General features: G+C 40.7%; 1 protein-coding gene across 1 annotated transcript in view; it reads right to left on the reverse strand.

Annotated features, from left to right (window-relative positions):
* The window catches only part of CSMD1 (CUB and Sushi multiple domains 1), a 1,741,289-nt gene that overhangs the window by 264,407 nt on the left and 1,455,194 nt on the right, over positions 1-21,688 (reverse strand). The window contains exons 22-23 of the mRNA XM_060001344.1: positions 19,093-19,262; positions 14,644-14,800 (exon numbers count right to left, since the gene is read on the reverse strand). Of these exons, the coding sequence (XP_059857327.1) occupies positions 14,644-14,800; positions 19,093-19,262 (327 nt within the window). The remainder of the gene's footprint in view (positions 1-14,643; positions 14,801-19,092; positions 19,263-21,688) is intronic.

Consider the following 21,688-nt stretch of genomic DNA (forward strand, 5'->3'; position numbering starts at 1 on the left):
TGTTTGCATTTATTTGTTTTTATATGGCAATATCCAGATCGACATCATACCTTTTTTTACTTTAATACAGAAATACAAGCTGATGCTCATTTACTATTTTCACCCGTGGATCTCAGCGTCTACTATTTGCTTAGGAACCAAATGAACGGACTGGGCCCTGACTTCAGATGTGTGTCTCCATGAAGATGGACATGAACCTGAAGGGGAGGGAAGCAACACGTACAGAACACCTGCTCTGCACCACTCAGTATGTCAGGCACTTTCATCTACGCTCTCTCTCTTAATCCTGGAAATAATCTTAGAAAATCACAAGATCCTAAGCAAGACAGACTGGAGAGTTTGTCACAACCGAAATAAATGGTGGCAGCACAGAGAAAGTCAAGCACACACATCAAGCAGTTGAATAAGCACAGAATCAAGATGACGATTCCCGCTACAGAGGGTGTTCCCTCTGCAGCTTTTGAAGCGGTCCCTCCCTCTCCCGCTACTCGGTCTCCGTTCCAGGAGGAACTCCCCCCAGCACCGGATGTGCCCACCCCGGGGTCCTCCAGCCGTTCTCACTGAGACAGGAATGGGGGAACTAAGACACATCCTGACAAACTACAGAAGACGAGGTACCTAGTCTCTTCTCATCCGCTAAGGAAGGGTCACTTGATTTAGCCGAAAAAGGAATGAAAATCATTTTGAAAAGTCCCATGGGGGGCTTCATGATTCTTCACTCATAAAATAACTGTTACATTTTATTTTCCGCAGAAAATTTTCCACATTGGATCAAGAAACATGTCAAGTTTACCCACACCAAATGAACCTCACACTAATCCCCAAGAGATTATACTGGAGGCAACATTTGACAAGAGTCCTGATTCCCCAAGGACTGTTCTTTCCTCTCTTTAGTTTGTGTTTCTACTCATGGCACAAAAAAAAAGTCTGGGAGGAAGGCAAAGTCACCCCTACTGGCTGATGTCTAAAGACCCCAAGGGGAAGAAGGTGAGTGAGTGATGAATGAAAGGATCCCCACTGGAGAGAGGCTGAGAACATCGTAATCAGATGGCCAGTGGCCCGGGACGTGAGGACCAGTTGGAGAGGATGGAGGATCAGGGGAAATACTTGCAAAATACCGTCCTAGACTCAGTCCATCCTCGGATTCACGTCCCTTAGCCTGTCCTTTTCAGTTTCCAAGTGCTCACTATACAGAGTGACGCTTCTTTCTTTCTGCCCCCATATTGTGGAGATTTTTATAAGAAAAAGTAAAAGATTTACAAAAACACTTTGAGCCCTTCATAAGTACACTCTATAAATATAAAGGATTACCAACAGTACTTGGATTTATTGCTGCTGGTATTACTCACACGTTGTTACTTTTATTATTCTACAACAAATGCAATGTAATTGTCAAACCACATACTAGAATGTTCCACCTCAAACAACGTGGTGAGGGCATCAATTCCTAATACGTGACAGCCACAACAAGACAACTGCTGGCCCATCACAGCAGAAGGAGGTAAGAATGCTGTTCCTCGTTTTCTACAGCTCATTCTTTCAAGGACTGTCTGTGTGCGTGACTGCCGTCCATCAGCCTAACTGTGACTTGTCATTGCCAGCCCGTGTGCTCACCCAGCTCTCTCCTGGGACACTAGTAACATGAGCTACCTAACTTAGCTCCGGGCAGCCCCAAGCCCGGCTGAGACAGAACGGGCTCCTTGGGACTTCGCCACAGGGGCTGTGGAGCTTCACCTGCGCTAAGCATCACAGAGAGTTCAGGAGCAAAGCCCAGATGCATAAGAAAGCCAAGTGTGCAGCCAGATGATTCTGTGAGCCCACAAAGCCCATGGATGCACTGTCTTCCCAATCGGCATCACTTTCTTACCTCCTCACTCTTCTCAAAGATGCTCACGCTCCCCACTCCTGGAGATAATCTCTGACTCCATCTTTCCACTGCTCCCAAACCACTCACCCATGTCTTGCAAAAAACCTCCCTCCTGACCCTCACCTGCTGGTGCCCATCTTCCTCACCTCCTGCTGAGGGTCTGCCTGGCCTTCTAAGAGACTTCCTGGCGGGGTCGCCTACAAGACCCAGGAAATACCCATCAATACCCATCTTGTCACACCCATGACAAGATCATTCTTGTCATGTCCTGTCACCCACCACTGCCTCAGCATGCAGGCTGACTGCCCAACTGTGCCCAAGTACTGCTCATCCTCCAAACCATGCTCATCCTCGAGGGTCAAGTTCAGAGCATTCCTGCTGGGGCTTCTAGCTATTCCTCCTGAGTTCTCTTCTTCCTCCCTGGATTTGCTGTGAATCCTACCACTAAACTTCTGGTCTTCGATGTTTTCTTGTGCATATAGTTTACTTTTCCATCTAAAACCTCACCTCCTTGAAGACAGGGATGGAATAGTGAATTCTGCTTACTGTATCACCTAAGTAAGCACACAAGTTAAAATAGAAACAGTGAATATATTTATTTACTATGATCCATTGATGCTTATTTTAATTCTAATTTGTTAGTAAGTGCCTTTGATTCAAATAAACCATTAGGCTTCTAATGATTTCCAAGTGTTATGAAAATACAAAATTCACTGCTTGTCCACATATAAAAAAATAGGTGAACTGGCTTTCAAAATCATGAATATAAATGCATGCCTTTCGAATTTTAATACTTTTCTGATTTTTACAAAATTTGGGAGGATTTAAAAATAGCTTTCAATAAAAAATATGCAGTTAGGAAAATTTCAGAATGCATTCAGCATTACTGAACAAACTTAGAATGGAGGGTAGACAGACACATTTCTCCATAAACGTTTTTTCCAAAGAGGGAATCCCATCAGTTCTCATTATACATCGTTACCCTCTCTTAGGAAATGCTAGAATTTCCAGCTAAGTCCCGAACTGTTTTTATTACCGATCGCAACAGCAGTGAAACCTCCCTCATCTGTTCAAACTCAACCCTCAGAGCCATCCTCATGCCTTTCTTCATCTCATTTACAATCCACTTCATCATTGAGTCCTGGAAACTGAGGGTTTTAAAAAACATCTGTCATTTATATTTTTACCTTTACCACCTTGTTCTTACAGTCATTACATCAGAATTAGATCACACAATGTCCAATAAGTAAATTCTAACTTCACTTGCATCTACAATCAGTGCTATATATTGTAGCAAGATTAAAACCCTAACACCAAATATCAAGTGATGTCAAAGTGCCATTATCCATAAATAAAGTCTGCCTCTCTCCTACTATGAAATCCCCCCTTCCCCATTACCCCGGCTCATTAAACAGTAGTCACCGGGTCCAGGAATGTTGGCGTGGCTCTCTGGTCCTCTTACACTTCATGCCAGAGCCTTCAGTTACCCAATTGTTAAGGGCATTAAAGGGTAAACATTCTTAAGATAATCACAAGAAAACTTTCACACCACTTCCAACAGTTAAAATATCCTTCAATTTTTTTCATAGAATTTCAGAACTGAGTGTCCAAAAACAACTACTTATTTACAAAAGACAAATATGGTCTGTGGTATGACAAATCCAACAGCTGGCTGGTGACAGAGTCGGGACTCGTGCTCCTGGTCTCCAGAGACTCAGGAAAGTGTATGTTTCACCTCACATCTCACCATCAGGTTAAAATACTTGACAGTGCATGCACATTCCTGGAGTTTGTTACTGAATGGTGTTAAGTGTATCACTCTCAAGTCTTCGCAAATGTGAAGCTGAATATTCCAGATGTCTTTTTCATGTCCCCCAGGCTAACTGCCTAGTGTTGGAATTTGACACACATAATTCTTTCATAACAGTATTTTTTGGAATGTTTACTTAGTAAAAAACAAAATAACCTCTCATTTGATGATGCTGTGGAAACCTGAATAGCACTCAAATGTCCTTATGTCAAAATTCATGAAGTTGAGAAAACAATAATTTTGAATCTGAATAGATTTCACGCGTCTTTTCCTTTTAAAGAGTCATTAAGGATGCTATAATGCATGCAAGAAAAATCAAAATCAGACATAAAGTGACCCATGATCCATTACCCAGCACTTCCCTTCTGACAAGACATTGAAGTCTCTCTGAGATTCCTATCTTCCAATGAATGACTCTTTGCAAAAACAATGTATCTATGACTTTGACTAATACAATAATTATTGCTTTTTATTTCCCCTAAAGAAGAAGGGAAAAAATTCTGTCATCACTCTTCCCATAAAATGTTAAGATTTTATAGTATTTGGTGATATCATCTGTCAGCCTTCATCTTATTTCACACTCAAGTCATATGCTTTTAGTTTAATCCCTGTAATAAATCATTTATGTCACTCTTCTCTGAGTCCTTTTGTCTTTCTCAAAGAATTGGTGACCAACAATATATTTAACTCTGAAAGAGGAAAATAGATAGCAGTGCGTATCAACTGTTAAATTGTCACAAAATATAAAGAATTATGAATTACAAAATTTTTTAAAAAGCCCACAAAACTAAACTTCATAGAAAATGATGAAAAGCTATGTAGAAGCGGTTCCTAGACCCACTGGCATGCAGGGGCTTTCACAGGGCTCGGAGGACCATGACGTGGGTCACCAGGGTGACCTGTGATACCAATTAGGCAACTCTCACATTGACACAGAAGCAAAGCATCTCATGGTTTCACTGGAATTTTTTAAAAACACTGTAAACACTTATATTTTAGTCTTTGTGACGTTATACATGCTAAGAAGGGAGCAAGATGATAAAACACCCAGTTAGAAGGCAAGCAACCCAGCCTGTATGCCCATCTCTACCTCGAATTTGCTTTTGACACCGAGTAAGTCGATTAGGCATCACCTGTGTCACTTTCCTTTGTTAAAATATTCATAATAATATTTTGCCTTTTCCTCCCTGTGAAAAATGGATGCAGATTCATGTCCTGTGTTTACGGCAGCCTCCCCATGGGGTAGCCACAGGTAGGAGGGGTTTCAGTCTCCAGGTAAAGCAATGACTCAACCCTAAGCCTCACTTCTTAAAAATGCTACCAAGTTTGGCCTCAAGTATTTTGTTAATGATGTTTTACAAGAATTAAACATTTATTTGGATGTTTATCTAAAAATGTATCCATAAAAATAAAACTTTCTAAGGCAAACCATGAATTGTATGCTTGGATTGGGAACTGGGCACTGGTTTTTTATTCGCCATTCCCTGAGATGCTTTCCTCTTTCTAAAATGTCCACCTTGTTTCACAGTAAATACAGAGTTCTTTGTAGGGACTAACAGACTGCCTCTCTCTCTACTGGACTGCCTTTTCCACTGTGATATTTCCACTGAAAGCCATTCTATTTTGAAAAGTGTATTATATACAACATGATTCTATAGGCTTTCTTTTCTTGTAAAAGCAGAGTAAAAATGCAATTTTCAGAATTCTTACAAGAAGGTGTAAGCTTATAAAAAATGTATGGAGATGGCTTGATATTTTGATAGGGGAGCTTTCCAATAATGCAATCACATAAGCATATGGTCATATGCCAGTCACATAACTGACTTTAAACCGTTTTCTCTTTATTATACCACCCTTTTCATAGCACAATAAATTCTGAGTATACAGTTTAATTTTCACTTAATATATACACCTTTTAAAAATATCAGTTTGGGGCTTCCCTGGTGGCGCAGTGGTTGGGAGTCCGCCTGCCAATGCAGGGGACACGGGTTCGTGCCCCGGTCCAGGAGGATCCCACATGCAGCGGAGCGGCTGGGCCCGTGAGCCATGGCCGCTGAGCCTGCGCATCCGGAGCCTGTGCTCTGCAACGGGAGAGGCCACAACAGGGAGAGGCCCGCGTACCGCAAAAAAAAAAAAAAAAAAATTAAAAATTATCTTTTTTTTTCTTCACAGGTGACAGTTGCTATGTAGTACTTGATTCATGGGAGAAGTGTTCCGGTGATAACCCCCAAACTAGAATAAATCTAACCTAGGTATAATAAAGTTAGAAGTACACAACTCATTTTTTTCTGGGAATAGACTTATTCACAAAATAACTGCCTATTATTTTATAACACTTTTATAAAATTACCTACTAGTTAACTGTGGAAAAACAAATAATACTAATCACATTTTCCCAGCAGTTTTATCTGCTGAATTTAAAAACAATTTCTTGCTCCATAAACCTTTATTTACAAATTACACATTAATACTCTAGTATCACACAAGCAGACACCAGAGCAGCAAGATATGTTTGTCACAATTTTCATCTTCATTGAAATGAAATAAAAATCTGTTGTGTGGACTCACGTGCAAGCCGGTTATTTTCTGGACCCTATTCCATACTTTCCCCTGACTTGTAGCACAACTTTAAATAAGTTTTAAAACTACTCATTGAACCAAACATTGTTTTGACATGACTTTCTAGAACATAAAGACTGAAAATGTGACAAATGCTATTCTTGGAATAACATGGTAGGTTTTATTAGATAAACAGCAATGCTTGCACATATTACAACCACGACTTTCTGAGAAATTAGTGTATGTCTTTGCTGTTTATAAACCTGGATTCAAGAACTTGCTTTTATAACTGCCACCTAGCTTGTACAGAATTTCCAAAATCTAGTTGTCAAAAAAAAAAAAAGCAGTTATGAAATGAACACATCATTGTGCACTTAAACCTCCTTCATAGTCGGGGAGGAAAAGGTATCAGGAGAATCTCTATCAGAAATAGGCAGATCTCACCGCACACAAAAAAAAGTAATTATGTGAGGCGACGGTGGCATTAAGCAAACCTTACGGTAATCATTTCACAATTTATACGTGTAGCAGATCATCACGCTGTACACCTAAAACTTATTATGTGTCATTTATATTTCAGTAAAGCTGGGGAAAAAAAACCCAAAGAAATATGGCGACTCCTGATGTAACTGGGTGGTGATGGGCGGGAGGAGGGACACTCCCAAAATTACATCCACCCACTTAGGATGTCAACCAAGCCTGTAGATAACTAGCTCGTTATCAGGCCATGATTTCAAGGTCTTCCAATTTCAGCTTCTGACTTAACTCTATTCTTTACCGTCAGCAGCTCTGTTTCCCGTAATTGATGGCTCACCCTGCCCGTGTATACTTCATGCTTGCAATATTTGTGACTTGTTTTGAAGCACGAAGGTGACAGTGCTTAGTATTTCATTATTGGCCTTGAGGATATATTCATATCCAGAGTCGTTCACTCATTTATAATAGCGTGTTTAATGCTGGTGTCATTTTAATTCTATTAGCATGTTAATAAAATCGAGATGACAGCTGCATAACTGTGGCTCCGGGCACTTATATCGCTTCCCAGAATATGTTGTGGGTGGTCCCAAATCAGTCAGTGCCAAATCACCCACCTCCGCTCCTTATCAGCTGGAGAAAACAGTGTGAACGGGGGGCGGGGATCCCTGAAGCTGGAAATGAGGGGCCATCCTGGGAAATGGACACATTCTTTTCTCTCAGATTCCAGTTGTAGGGGACTTGGAGGTTTCTCTAGTCTAGGGTGCTTATCTTAGATAATTCAGGGTTGGGTGCAGGGTGACCATTTCAAGACACTGAAGAATGGAAATTAACCAGCCATGAGAGATTTGGCTGTGGGGAAAGCGAAGTCCTAGTTTTCCTGTCCCCAAACAGAACACCATCATCTGCAAATTATGCAGCCCAGGCGCTGGGCAGGTCTCTGGACTCCAGGCTGTGTGCTTTGCTGTTCGCAGAGCTGCCTAGTGCAGCTGCGGAGGGCGTGCCCCGAGGCCCTCACTTTCCAGGATAAGCACTTCCCCTCCTTTGTAAACAATAATACGCACAAAGGGGCCTTATGGACCAGTGGCGGCTCTGTCCTTCAGGTCTGCATGCTCACCTCCAGCCTCTTAGTTCTTTGAAACGTTCTTCCTCGTCTATCCCCTCAAGCTTCTTTTCCTTCAGCGTTTTAGAGATGTCCCTGACCGTGGGTTCCCCACTCTACAGTCTATATTATAAGAGTCTGAAACAGAAAAATGAGGCTTGCAACAGCCAGGGGCGTTAAGTCACCCCAGGAAAGCTAGCAGTCTGCCTCCTGAAGGATGACTTTGTAGGATCAGACACCTAGTTCTGTACCCAAAAGAGATTCATCTCATGGGGGACTCTAGTGACTTAAGCACAACGCCAGAATTCCAATTCCCTAATTGAAAACAATAAATGGATTCAGTCCATGTACTGGAATCCCTATGTCAACACAAATAAGTCACTCTCTTCCTACTGGCAGAGCCACACTGACACCCCAGTCACACTGAGAATACTGCCTGATAACCACAGAATCAGAGCAAGGGACTTTAGTTAAATAAAGCCAGTGGACCTGAAGGGAGGGCAGCCTAATTAGTCCACCTCCACCACAGCACAGGTTTCCCAGGGGGATAAGACTCCAGCATCTACTTGCTTAGTCTTCTGCGCCAAATACATCTTGAGGGGTTACCAAAGAATTTCCATTTTTAAGGTCCGTCTATCTGTTCTTCTGTGACTACTGACTACCCCACACCACCCTCCCAAGGCATCCCTTCTTTTTCTTTTTGTTTTTAAAAGATATTTAGTATTTCAATCTGACCACTCCATTTATAAGTAAAAATAAGTCCATATTTCTGCTCTGTCCCATTATGTGTGTTATTGTAAAGTCAGCAAGTAGCTTTTCTCCTTCACTCTCAGGTCACTCGTGGGTGGCAAGAGCACAGACAGAGCTGTTTGGGGCTGTTATCATCCTCTCCTTTCAATCTCACACTTGCATTAATTTCATTCCTCCAATATTATTAATGGCTCTGCCTTAATGTTGACCAATACCCCTGATCAGCTTTCAGTGGCTTCCATAATCAGGTTCCCGCAGCTCATTTGTCTTCCTTTTTCTCCTCATCATGCATCTTCCACTCTATTCAGACTTTCATATTCATTATCTCATGAGTTCCAAGATCATACTCTACTCTCCGCATGCATCTTTACTCAAATCTGCCTCCTTCCAGGCAAATCTAGGTCAACTCAATTATCATTTGTTAAGTGACTATGGAGGTGATACAAAAGTGAGCAAGTTAAGATTACTCCTCTTGAAAACCTCACCCCTTCTGTTGGTAAAAACAAAGGATTAGAGACAAAATGCATGGGGTAGGGAGCATGGGAGAGGCAGGTGATTCTGCTCTGGAAATCTGGAGCAGAGCAGCCTTTATACAGAAACTGGCATTTAACTGCAATCTTAAGGGATGAGTCAAAGGCATCTAGCAGGAAGGAAAGAAAATTCTGGAGGCCTCTAGGGTGATTCCAGCTTTCAATGATCTCTCATTGCTCTGGAAAATTATATTTGCCATCATCACAAATAAATAAATATAATATGTGTCATATATATTTCTAACTCTTGGGGTACTAGGATCACATACTATCATCGAGGAGCTATAGTTTCTTTGGAGAAAAAGAGCAAACTCATATAAAAATGAAATGTATTAGGGGTCAAATACATTAAGGGTCAGAATCAAAAGATTTTCATCTTTGCATCAACGTAGTGCATCAGGAGATTGATACATTACGGTCACACGTATCAGCTTGCGCCCTGAACCCCCTGCTGACCCATCCCATAGTTGAGAACATGAAGGTGCAGCCACATTTCCACGGACCAGTGTTTCACAAGTGCTGCACGTGACTATCCTAAGTCATTTATCTGTGGACGGGAACCGTGGCTTTTGCCTTCTCTGTTTCAATATAGTGCTAAGCATTCAGTACACAAATAATACACGGTACAGTCATTGATCGAGCAGCACACAGACACACCGAGATGGCGCAGAGAAGGTGAATACGGTTCTTTTACGACACTCCCAAACAGTAAGAATTTTTGTTCAGGTGTGACTGGTGTTTTGCTTGCTCCTCTCTACTTAAATCAGTAAGAGTGACAACCAGAAAGTCCTGTGGGAAACTGTTTCTGAAGAGTGACTGTTCTGGGAACATCCCTGTGGAACTCGAAAGGGGTCAGTATATTTTTTAAAGAATTCTGAATTCAACAGGGAATTTTTTTTTAAATTTCCAGAACTACTTTTCGGTAAAAATATTTGCTGAAATATTTAGAAGACATAGCAATCCACTGTCAATATGATTTTTCCTGGTATTTAAGAGCTTTACAATCACTGGGATAACAAAAAAAAAGAAAAGAAAGGCTTATGTTAAATAAGGTGAAACTCTTATTGGCCTGAGACAGCTCTGCAGAATCTTAGTGCTCCATGGAATATAGCTTGAATAACAATGATCCAATCTAAGCTTTCAATATTATAGATCAGACATCTGTGCGAGGTACAGAGGGGAATAAAAAATGAACACCCATTGTCCCTGATCTAAAAGAGCTTATGGGTTATGCTTCCACTTGACATAATTGTAGGCTCAGAAGACTACCAACTGTTATGAAAATGGACAAATCTGTAGTAAAAAGCAGTGTCTTCCAATAGAGGTAAACTTTTCCAGTTGTATGTTGCTCTAACCTACTACTCAGAAATCAGCAGTTGCTTAATAAATGTTTACTAATATGTTTATTCCTACTTGTCCCAAAGATGCCTGGCTTTTCTTCCTTGCCAATGCCTTTACATATATAAATATCAGTCAATAAATATGGAACTCATCAAAGTGGGATCATCTAAAATATTTGAAAATAAGGTCATCAACAGTTCTGGCCCTTGTTTAGAAGACCTGGATTGGCTCCCAGCTATACCCCATAGGTAAAAGCCTCAGCAAACCACTTACAGATTTGGAGACTGAGTTTCTAACTTACAAAGAAGAGAAAAAGGAGCTATTTACCGAGACCCAGAATTGCCAAGATGGTAAAATTAGAAGGTATTGGGTAGTACGCTCTAAATATTAGAGGATATACAAAATGATTTGTACTCATTTGAAAAACTTCAAGATGTTTATTAAGCTATATATTTACTCTGTTGACTTTTTCTAATCCACTTGTGTGTAGATTAATTACGGATTTGAAACATTTAAATATGAATGTTTCCTTCAGTAATGCAATTAACGAGCAAGAGGCAATTACAAAAGTCTTCTGAAAATAGTTGAAAGTGCCTTCAAATAGGCTTAAGCTTTAATAATTGGCTGAAAACATTTTACAGCCATTCATTATTTCCAAACCATCTTTTAGAGATGAAGATTTGATTCAGGTATTCAACCACATTGTGGGAGCGTGGGATTTCTTAAACTTAATTACCGAGTGTTTAAACCTGAGAATTTAATGTGAAGTCAATAATATTTTGATTATAGCCATCAGCACCATCAGTGCTATATTACAAATATCTTTTTCCATCTGGCAGTGTGTTCCAGCTCCAGGACAATCCTGGAAACAAGACTTGCACCTGGGTAGCATCTGTGTTATTATAGGTGGAGGAAAGAGGAAAAACAGGCAGAAAAGATAGTTACTCCCATCAAATTGATTATACTAAGAGCTACATAACTGGAAACCGTCACCAACATTTCTTTCTTCTTCTTTTAGAAAGTCTGTGCTGCTATGTTATAAAAATAAAATCCAAATAATTGGAAAGTGCCCATAAACACATCCACAGCTTCAAGGTTTCTCAAAGTTACTCAGAGAAATGCGAGGAGCAGTAAAGGTCCTCACAGTCTGGAGGGTGCCATGGAGAAACAGTGACAACCATCACGTGCTGTCTAGTAGGGGCTGAGGATAGCGCATGGAAGCAACTCTTTTTAAAAAAAAAAAAATCTTTATTGGAGTATAATTGCTTTACAGTGTTGTGCTAGTTTCTGCTGTATAACAAAGTGAGTCAGCTCTATGTATACATATATCCCCATATCTCCTCCCTCTTGCGTCTCCCTCCCACCCTCCCTATCCCACCCCTCTAGGTGGTCACAAAGCACAGAGCTGATCTCCTTGTGCTATGTGGCTGCTTCCCACTAGCTATCTAGTTTACATTTGGTAGTATATATAAGTCCATGCCACTGTCTCACTTCACCCCAGCTTACCCTTCCCCCGCCCGTGTCCTCTAGTCCATTCTCTGTGTTTGTGTCTTTATTCCTGTCCTGCCCCTAGGTTCATCAGAACCTTTTTTTTTTAATTTTTTTAGATTCCATTTATATGTGTTAGCATACGGTATTTGTTTTTCTCTTTCTGACTTACTTCACTCTGTATGACAGACTCTAGGTCCATCCACCTCACTACAAATAACTCAATTTTGTTTCTTTTTATGCCTGAGTAATATTCCATTGTATATATGTGGAAGCAACTCTTCTTGACGAGGGAAGGTGGGCATGATACACAAAGGAAGCTACAACCTCTAATTTCAATCCCATCACACGTTTTTAGGGCATATGGACTTTCTTCATTGCCATTTGGAAAATAAAGGGGATGTAAGAATTCTGGAAACAGTCCTGTAACCCCCATCTCACTGATAAATAAATAAAGCGACTATAAATTCCAGCAGGCTTGAATTTGCACTGCCATGAGAGGAGAGGAATGAGTGCTCACAAATCAAGAATTACTCTCCTTGGAAATCGTCAGAGGGAAAACAGGACGCGGTAACTACGGCTGAAAAAGTCCTGCAATGTAACGTAGAAGTCTAACATGATACCTTTCCTAGGAAGTAGCTGTGAGCTTAGCAACCTCCACACTTGGGCGGCCCTGAGGATAAGGTCGTGAAGATGCACAGAGGAGAGAGGACAGCTCTCGGGCCAAGGTTTTAGCTCTTTGCTTACAAGCCATTGGAAGAAGCACGATTTGTCAGATAGGCCAAAGCAACAATGGAGGGGGACCCAGGTGTGCATCACAGGAAACTCAGAAAGGCGCCTAGAGCTTTCACATTGTCTTCCTTCTCATGTGCCCATGTTCCTCTAAGGCTGTAAGACCAGTATAAAACCTGGGAGGCGTGTGTTGACACATCCGAGTAATAAATTAAAAATTGATGAGCATTTGATGGAAAACCGCAGTAGAAGAAAAAGAGATCACGGCGGTTTACATTTTATCTGTAATCAAAGCAAACTGGTTTGACAAGAACTCTCTGAAACTTTTTTGAGGATGAAATTCTCTAAAGTAGAATCCTAGTAAACAAAAGTTGTAATTATAAATTTATTTGGTAATATAACTGCTAGTAATTTATTTGTACATGATATAATTAGTATGCTTTCAATTCACGGAGTCTTTTAAATGGTTATATTCATGAAAGTGAAATGTGGGTTTTCTCATCCTGTCCATGGGACTATAATTCTATTTTTGTCAAAAGAATTATAATTCTTCAACTGTAATTTCACCTACCAAGGGGGATTTGAGGCAATTAATCCTCCTTTAAGGCACATGGGTTAGCTTTATGTCTGGGATAGTTATTGTATTTTTCAGGCCTTCATTTGTTTATCTGTCAAAAAAAGGAATCAGTCTTGATAATCACTAATAGACTTTCATGCTCAAAAATCCGAAATTTTTAATTTCTTATGTCATGGTATTTGGTATCACAAAGATTTTTAATCATCGGGTTGGTGAAGGATTGGACTGTCTTGTATATTTTAAGCATTTTAGCTAATTTATTACTTAATTTTAATTAATAACCTATACCAAATAACTATATTTTTTACTTTATTTTTCTGGAACTAAAAATGTTGAAAATGACAGTTATCACACGTCCAACTTCCCTTTGTGAAAGAACAATTCCTTCTCCTCCTTTGTTTTACCCTCCTCTGTCTTCTTCACATTCATCTTTTTTTTAAAAAAAGGCATTTTCCATATTGATTTATATTAATTATATTAATGGAGGGGGCACTAAGAACACGGCTTAAAACTGTGAGCTACAGACCGAATCCTGGTTCCACTGACTCAGACAGCTGGTATCCTGGACACACACTCCAATTACTTGTGTTTAGTTTTCTCAGGAGGAAATGAGTTGTGATAAGAAAGCACTTACAACATAGGGTATATATACACACACACACACCTATATGTGTGCGTGTGTGTATCTATATGTATAAATTATATTTTACACACATGTAATCTATTTTACATAATGTATGGAATCTAATATGTGTATGTATAGATAGATAGATATAATAGAAAAGTATTGATGTGTTGCAGGCATTCAAGGACTATTACTATCAATTATATCATTCATTTTAAATATTTCATATATTGTCTATGAATTTTTGTCAATGTGCATTAAATCACACAATAATTTTAACCCTAATATCTCTTTAAGTCAAGCATTTTTTTTTTTGCGGTACGCGGGCCTCTCACTGCTGTGGCCTCTTCCGTTGCGGAGCACAGGCTCCGGACGCGCAGGCTCAGCGGCCATGGCTCACGGGCCCAGCCGCTCCGCGGCATGTGAGATCTTCCCGGAGCGGGGCATGAACCCGCGTCCCCTGCATCGGCTGGTGGACTCTCAACCACTGCGCCACCAGGAAAGCCCAACCCTAATATCTCTTAAATGTCATAATATTTTCTTTTCAGGTACAGTCATGTTATGAAAATACTAATACTTCTAAATAAACACGTTTCAAACTCTTACTTCTGATAATGTGTTTAAATTTACTGCCCGCTCAACAGTGCACAGAATTAAACAGCAATCCAAAACACAGGATGGGGGCCAGGAAAAAAATCGATATTTAAAATGTATCATATCAGCAAAGTAACAGATGTATCCTGAGAAAATAAAAGTAAAATGAAACGATTAAGTCGTATGGCACTTACTAGTATAGGTGAGCTGAAAACCCTGGTCAGTGTCAGACCCATTGGAGTTGAACTCCAGCCACAGGTGGTTGGAGGTGCTGTTCAGGATGAGCCCCGTCAGCTCATTTTTAGTGAAGGCCCCCAGCGGACGTGATGAACTATCTCTTCCATCGTAGACCTGAGGAGAATTCACAGCACGAATCCCCTTATCAATTAATTCTGTTTGTATGTTAGCAATTTTGTACGTTAGCAATTTTAACAAGAAATCCAAATTTTCAAAGATTATGATTTTATACAGTAATTTAAAAAGTGACACAGTTTATAGAAAGCTGAGTGGATGGAAGACACTGGCAAACAATCTTTTTTCTTTAAGTTTTATCTTTACCGTTAACATTAAAGACAAAAGATTCCATTTGTGCCCAGATCATTTTATCTGCATCAAGCTGAACATTCTGTGTTTATTTAAAATGAAATCATCATGTATTTGCATTTCCAGGTTGCATGGTCCACCTTTGTAAGCCTGGCACTTACAGAGGTTGGAAGGATGTGTCATAGTTCAGTGTGAATGTCTCCTCCTTCATCCAAATGTGTTACAAGTCGAGGTGCTGAAACCTTGTCACATTTTGTAGCCCCTGAGCCTGCAGTGACTTTAGTTTTGAATTTGTTGTAGCAAAGGAATACTGTCATGTCCGATATCAGAGAGAGAGGTCATCTTGCTCTGAAGCATTGTGACTGACTCCATTTTCACAGGTGGTTGTACAGCCTGGGTGGATACCCCGAACATTTGGAAGACAAGTGGACCGGGCTTGGTTCTGAGCAAACATCACGGGTAAGGGACACGAAGTGATGACTTCCCAGGTGCACACTGGGAGTGCAGGGTTGCCAATCACATTCCCCCAGTGGAGAGTGCGTCAGACAGTTTTAAGGCGTGGGCATTGGGGGGGCGTCCCACAGTACACGTTCCTAATGCCAGAGCAAACAGCATTCACGTTCTAGGAGAATTTAGTTTTGAGCCCCTCACACCCCCGCTAAGTGGTCAAGACTATAATGCTTCGTGGCAAAGGTTCATCCATTTGCCTCTTGAAACCACTGCAATGGTTCATGGCAAGGAACTGCTGGTATGGATAAGGACTTTTTAGAAGAAAGAATGAAAATGTATCACATCACACTGGAGAACATCCAGTTCTTTTTGATAAAAGATATCTAAATAAAGTATATCAAAGCCCCTGGTAGCCTCCCCCATATCTGCCTATTTCTCTCACTTCTTTTCCTTCTCACACAGATTAATTCTTACTTTTCTTCTCCTGCTCTTCTCTAATGCATATGTAAACCATGATTACTGCTTGACAGACTTACAAATTCATACTCCTAAATGGAGAAAACACATTTAGAAGGATTACTTTAATGGATCATTATTTGATTTCATTTTAATTAAATATGCATATGCTCGAGTAGGAAAATCAAATACCCTATAACTTCTCATGCAAGCTAGCAACAGGCTAGTGTAGGAAAAATCATTGTTTGGCTTAACATAGATTCATTCGATAGTGAGGTTGCTGGCACCCAGATTATAAAGAGTTTTAGAATCCAGAGCATGCTGGCTCAAAAGTAAAGTGTCCAGGCCTCTCCAGCAAGGTCTTACGTTACTCCACATGCCATGTAATTCTCTGTGATTCATAGAAATCCATGGAGATGAGGGGGCATTAAAGGAAATCAACACACACTTAGGCTCGGTCCTCAAAGCTCTGAAGCATCTTCCACTGTCACCTCCACTGGTCTTAGCTTGTTTGAGTGCTTCTCCAAGATTTAATAGCTTACATGGACAGCATCTAGCTCCAGGATCCTCATAGCTAGACCACTAAAAATGAACCATTGCCACACTGAATTATTAAGCATCTCTGGAAGAGTAATTCTGTCTTGTTTATCTGCATCACCAGCAGTTAGCACTGGGCTTGACAGCAGAAATCTCTGAACGAAAAAGTAACTGACTAGTGGGGATATTATGTTGTCAGCTCTCGCAAGGTGAAAATCTGGATTCATGCTTCTCATGTATCACAAATGACAACCCAGATAGTATTGGAAGGCAAAAGACTTGATGTTTACTTCCAATTAAATTAGCAACAAGCGATTTTAGTTCGGCACAAAACCTCCTAGTTGTATATCCTCATCTACAAGCAGCTGGGATCAAAGTGTCCCTTTCAGTCATTAGGAAAAGGTTCCTTGGGTCATATGTTAATACAAGGCTATGCCTATTTGCACTACAGACCCTCCTTGGAGCCTGGCACATAATAAATGCCATATGCTCCGAGTGGAATAGCCAAGAGAGCAGATAAGCACAGATTAGAAAACATCACAAGGAATTCTGGAATGACAATGCTGAAAGGACTGGGGAAATCGTCCCCACTTTTACAGGAGTTATACCTGAGGGCTCTGTTTCCAGAACTAACCTCGCTTTCCATTACGTATCCCTATCATGACACTCTCCTTAGAGCTGTATTTCTCTTACACGGTGTTTCCACATGAAACAAGCAAGCATCACGTTTATGCGGGGGAGGGTGTGTACATAAACTCTGGTCTCTGTTAATGGATCACACTACGTGTGCGGGATTATGCTCAAAATTCAAGGTAGTCCCACTTGAAATGTTTTTAACCTTTTGATATTTATTAGCATACTCAATAAAAGGTATGTCTGCACAGCATCTAGGTTTTTCAGATGATTGACAGTTTCTCTGCAAGTAAAGGTGGTAAGCAAGATGTTTTTTTGATTTTTTGTTATAATCAACAAGTTTAAACAGCACGCAATCACAAATGAAAATGATTTGCTTCCTTCCATTCCAGTAATATGTATCAGTGTATATTTAATCCAGTGTCTCTAGTCACTCGCCTGCACCAAAGTATGGTTAATTGTTCCATAAAAGTTTGCCTTAAAGGCTTACTGATGTCTAAATTTGAAAGGATTCAGAAAACAGTTCTTTGATGCAAATTTAACTTTTTTCAGATCAGTGAGGATGTACTAGTTTCATACCTGAAAATCACTTCTTAATTACAGCGACTCATACTGCCAGCACGAGCTTTCAAAGGACTATTACAATGAAAGAACAACTAGAATAAAACCTCTCTCCTAAATTGTGACCTTGAAGCATAGTCAAAGGTGGACTTGGAGGAAGTGATGAGCACTTGAGTCTGGAAGCTTCTATTGACCTGTGCACATAACAGAACCTACCAGCGACCCCACTTTATCCACTGTGCAAACAGAGGACACACCTGGAGGGCACTAAGTTCCCCTCTTAGCAGGCTCTTTGCATAGCTTCTTAATGCTCACAGCTTCAAGTGAGTCACATCTACTGCATCTGAGATGGAGCATTGTGTGTGTCCATGTAGATGCACATATGACTGAAAAACCCTAGAACTTTAGAAACGGGATGAGATGTGTCCCTCTCTTGCCATAAACAAGCCGTGTGGCCTGGACAAGTCGCTTACTTCCCAGTGGAACGAGCAGGTGGACGGGCTGGATGACGGCCAGTGTTGGTCTTTGTTGCTCAAAGCCACTCTCTTTCAAGGCCCTGAGGCTCGGGCTACAAGTGCCAACTACTCAGCCCCTAGAGCCAGGGAGGTCCCCAGGTTCCTGAAATAGTCACAGGAGAGGTGGAAACTATTTCAGAAGTCTTAGAAGTTTGGGGGCATTTGCAGTTGGAGCTCAAGGCAAGACCTGGGTGCCCCTTGAATCCGTCCCCCTGCCTGTTTCTCTGGAGTCCATCTGGAATGTGAGTGGTGTGCTCCACCTGGAGCAGTTCCCCGAGGCTCTGATGCTTTGAGTCATCTACTGCACTGACCCTTGATGCTGGTCCCATGCCTAGCACACCTCGGAGTCCTGTGAACACAGCTCTGACTGGTTGAGTGAGATTCTGCCTCATCCTGGCTTGGCTTCTCCACATCAACCCTGCTTTGTGGTCCAGCAACAGTGGCAGGGCTTGAGTTTACTCTCACATCAAAATCCTTCTAGCTCTGAAGGATGCTCTGTCATGATCACATTTACAAATCAAGAGTGACTGTAGAAAGGGTTGGTCTGGGGATCCTGCAAGTTTTTTTTACAATTATTAGTATGTGCTAGGAACAATGCTTGAAATATGTATCTATATTATTTAATCCTCAGAACATCACAAAAAGGTAGGTACCATTGCATGTTTTTACATATAAGAAAAATAAGGCTTAAAAATGTTAAATAATATCTCTAAAATATACAACTAATAAATTTTAGATCCAGGATTATAGACTTAGGTATTTCAAAGTCCACATACACATGATACTATAGGCCACCTTCTCAAACCAGCTGGATAAACAAATTGGGAAAATATGTGTATATATAAAGATACGTTAATATATGTATATATCTATATATATAGATGGATCAACATTATATTTATTCCTGAGAAGGAAAGATGGAGTCCTATTAAAACAGATTTTTTTTACCTTTAGAATATCTCCTTCAAACAGCTGGAAGCTTCGTGCTCTGAGATGGATCCCCTTGCCAGCTTCTGTTTCAATTTTATAGATACACTCATGGTTATTATCATAATTTGATGGGAAATTTGGAGACAGTAATGTTCCTTCATTTCCTTTGACACTTGCTCCACATTCAGCTAAAATAAATAGGACATTAAAAAAAGAAAGAGGATTCAAAAGCGGAATTATTGATTTTAATAAATAAAAACTTTTAAATCATGACAGCCCTCTTTTCTCTCAATGTATCTGCTAGCACCATATTGTTTTTATAGACTAGCGGCTTCCTTCTACTGTTTTATCCACTGGACAGGAAAGATACCCCCATTCATCCTATTTTCAAGATTTTATTTCTTTTAATAGAATGCATCTTACTCCTAACTTACAAAGAATTCTAGAATAAAATAGGTATGCCCGAGCACTTTGGCTGTATCACTGGCAGTCACCTCTCTGTGCCCCATCTCTGCTTCATGAAGCATCCCCGCCAATTCCAATGTGCTGACTCGACAGTTATGTCCATGCAGTTTTCCCACGTTGGTATTCTGTGGCCTCAACCTGGATGCATTTAAAGGGGATTCTAGCCGTGGACCAAACCACTGAGTCCCCTGCTACTGTCTCACAACACTGAGCCCATCTGCCTGGCTTGGGACGGAAGCCCTTTCGGCGGCAGAAAATACGTTCTTCTCCCCTTGACGAAAGGAGAGGGCAATTCACCTCTACATCCAAATTTGCATAAAGAACTTTAATCAGAGTAAAAATGAAAATAAATATAGCTCTCCACTTTCTGCCAACTTGGAGAAAGTCACCTAAACTCTCAGCACCTGTTTCCTCACCTATGAGAGTTAGGCTAACTCCTAAAAGTCTATTCGTCCAAAACAATCATAAAATAATAAAATTGCTCTGTGTATGTGTGTGTTTGCATATGTATGATGTGTGTGCATCTGTGTGTGCATGTGCGTGTGCATCTCTGTGTGTATGCCTGTGTGTGTCTGTGTGACAAGAGCGCTCCATGCGAGTCTGCATGAAATAACTTATTGGCCACACTATGTGAAAAGCACAGTGATTTTTAAAATTTCAACAAAGTAAGTCTGAGTGTGAAGAATAATGATCAGCTTGGAAACTGAAAATCAGTAAAATGCCTACATGTAACGGGGGTGAGAGAAAGGGGGACCGGGTTCAGTCTAAGGGGGCTGCTTGAAGTATCACACAACTGTGGCAGATGTCCCGTGCACGCCCGTTTTCATAATTCCAATCTCTGACATCCCCGTCTTCCCTGACAATCACTGAAATCAGCTGCACCACGAGCCTTCCCTGGCCTGAGTGATGGAAGGAATAAGCTGGAGATTCAGGATCAGCTCATGATGACTTGTGCCCTCGAATCTCATGATGTCCCCACGTACAAGGGTCGGGGAGAAAATCAGGGAGAGAAACACAGGAGAACTTGGCTCACCTGCCCCTGATCTTTCCCCATAAGGACCTGAAGGAGGGTTTCATGGGAAACAGCGTTGAGAAAGAAGCACAGGGAAGTGGTGACCCCAAAACATGGCAATGGGATTTTATAAGAATAACTTTAAAATTATAGCTATAGTTACTATTATTATATATTTGTGTAATTTTAATACTTTTTAAGAAACATTTTTATGGTGAGAAAGGCAAGTGGTGTGTCTCTCAGGCTGTGTTTGGACTTTCATTTTTGCTCCGGCTGGGACGTGGATGTCCTTTCATGTCAAGAATCTGGTGATTCTCAGCAATTCTGAGACTGACGATGTATGGCTTCATCTCTTAAATTCAACAAGCATTTTGGGCAAGTAATCTCTTTGAGAAACGCGTAATCATTCATGGGCTTTGTTGCATATTCTTATACCATTTTTCTTTCCTGAAGAAATGGTGATTTTAACATAAAAGCCAAAATAAGTGAAAAGAACACTGAAACAGCAAATCAGAAGGTCCCCCTTTGGCTGCTCTGTGTATCAAACAGCAAGGGGTTCAAACTCGTTAAAGATATTGGACGCAAAGAGAATAAAAGAAGAAACTCATAGAATTCTGATAACCAGAATATGGAACCTATCACAAGCACTAAGAATTTTTATTTAGAATTGAATTGGACAGTGATCAATAAAGGAAATCATTCAAAAATCAAATTTATGTCCTTCTATCTATCACTTTGTAAGTTTGAAAAAACATCTCTTGCAATTAAAGACGTAATAAATACTGATAGAGTGGCAACTAGACCATTTTTAGTCTAAGGAATACTTTGGAAGGGATACTTTTTATGGCTACTGTAACTGATTGTGTGGGTTTGGGTTTACTGCATATATGACTGCATGAGGTCCATCGTGCACTGTGTTCACTGGACATCCACTGTGAGGTGTGGGCAGCCTTGCGTCAGACATGCTTTGAGGTGGGCAGGAGGTAAAAGGGCTAATACGGGCCCTGGGCCCCCCTCTGGCCATCAGGAGATGAGTGGTCTTGTTTCTTGACTGAATGAGGTCAAGGGGCCGGAGGGGGGGTTGAAGGACACCCAGGGTAATTAGCTCAACACAGTGCTGAGCGCACACACCTTGAA

Source organism: Delphinus delphis, chromosome 21 (assembly GCF_949987515.2).
Source record: "Delphinus delphis chromosome 21, mDelDel1.2, whole genome shotgun sequence".
Taxonomy (NCBI): domain Eukaryota; kingdom Metazoa; phylum Chordata; class Mammalia; order Artiodactyla; family Delphinidae; genus Delphinus; species Delphinus delphis.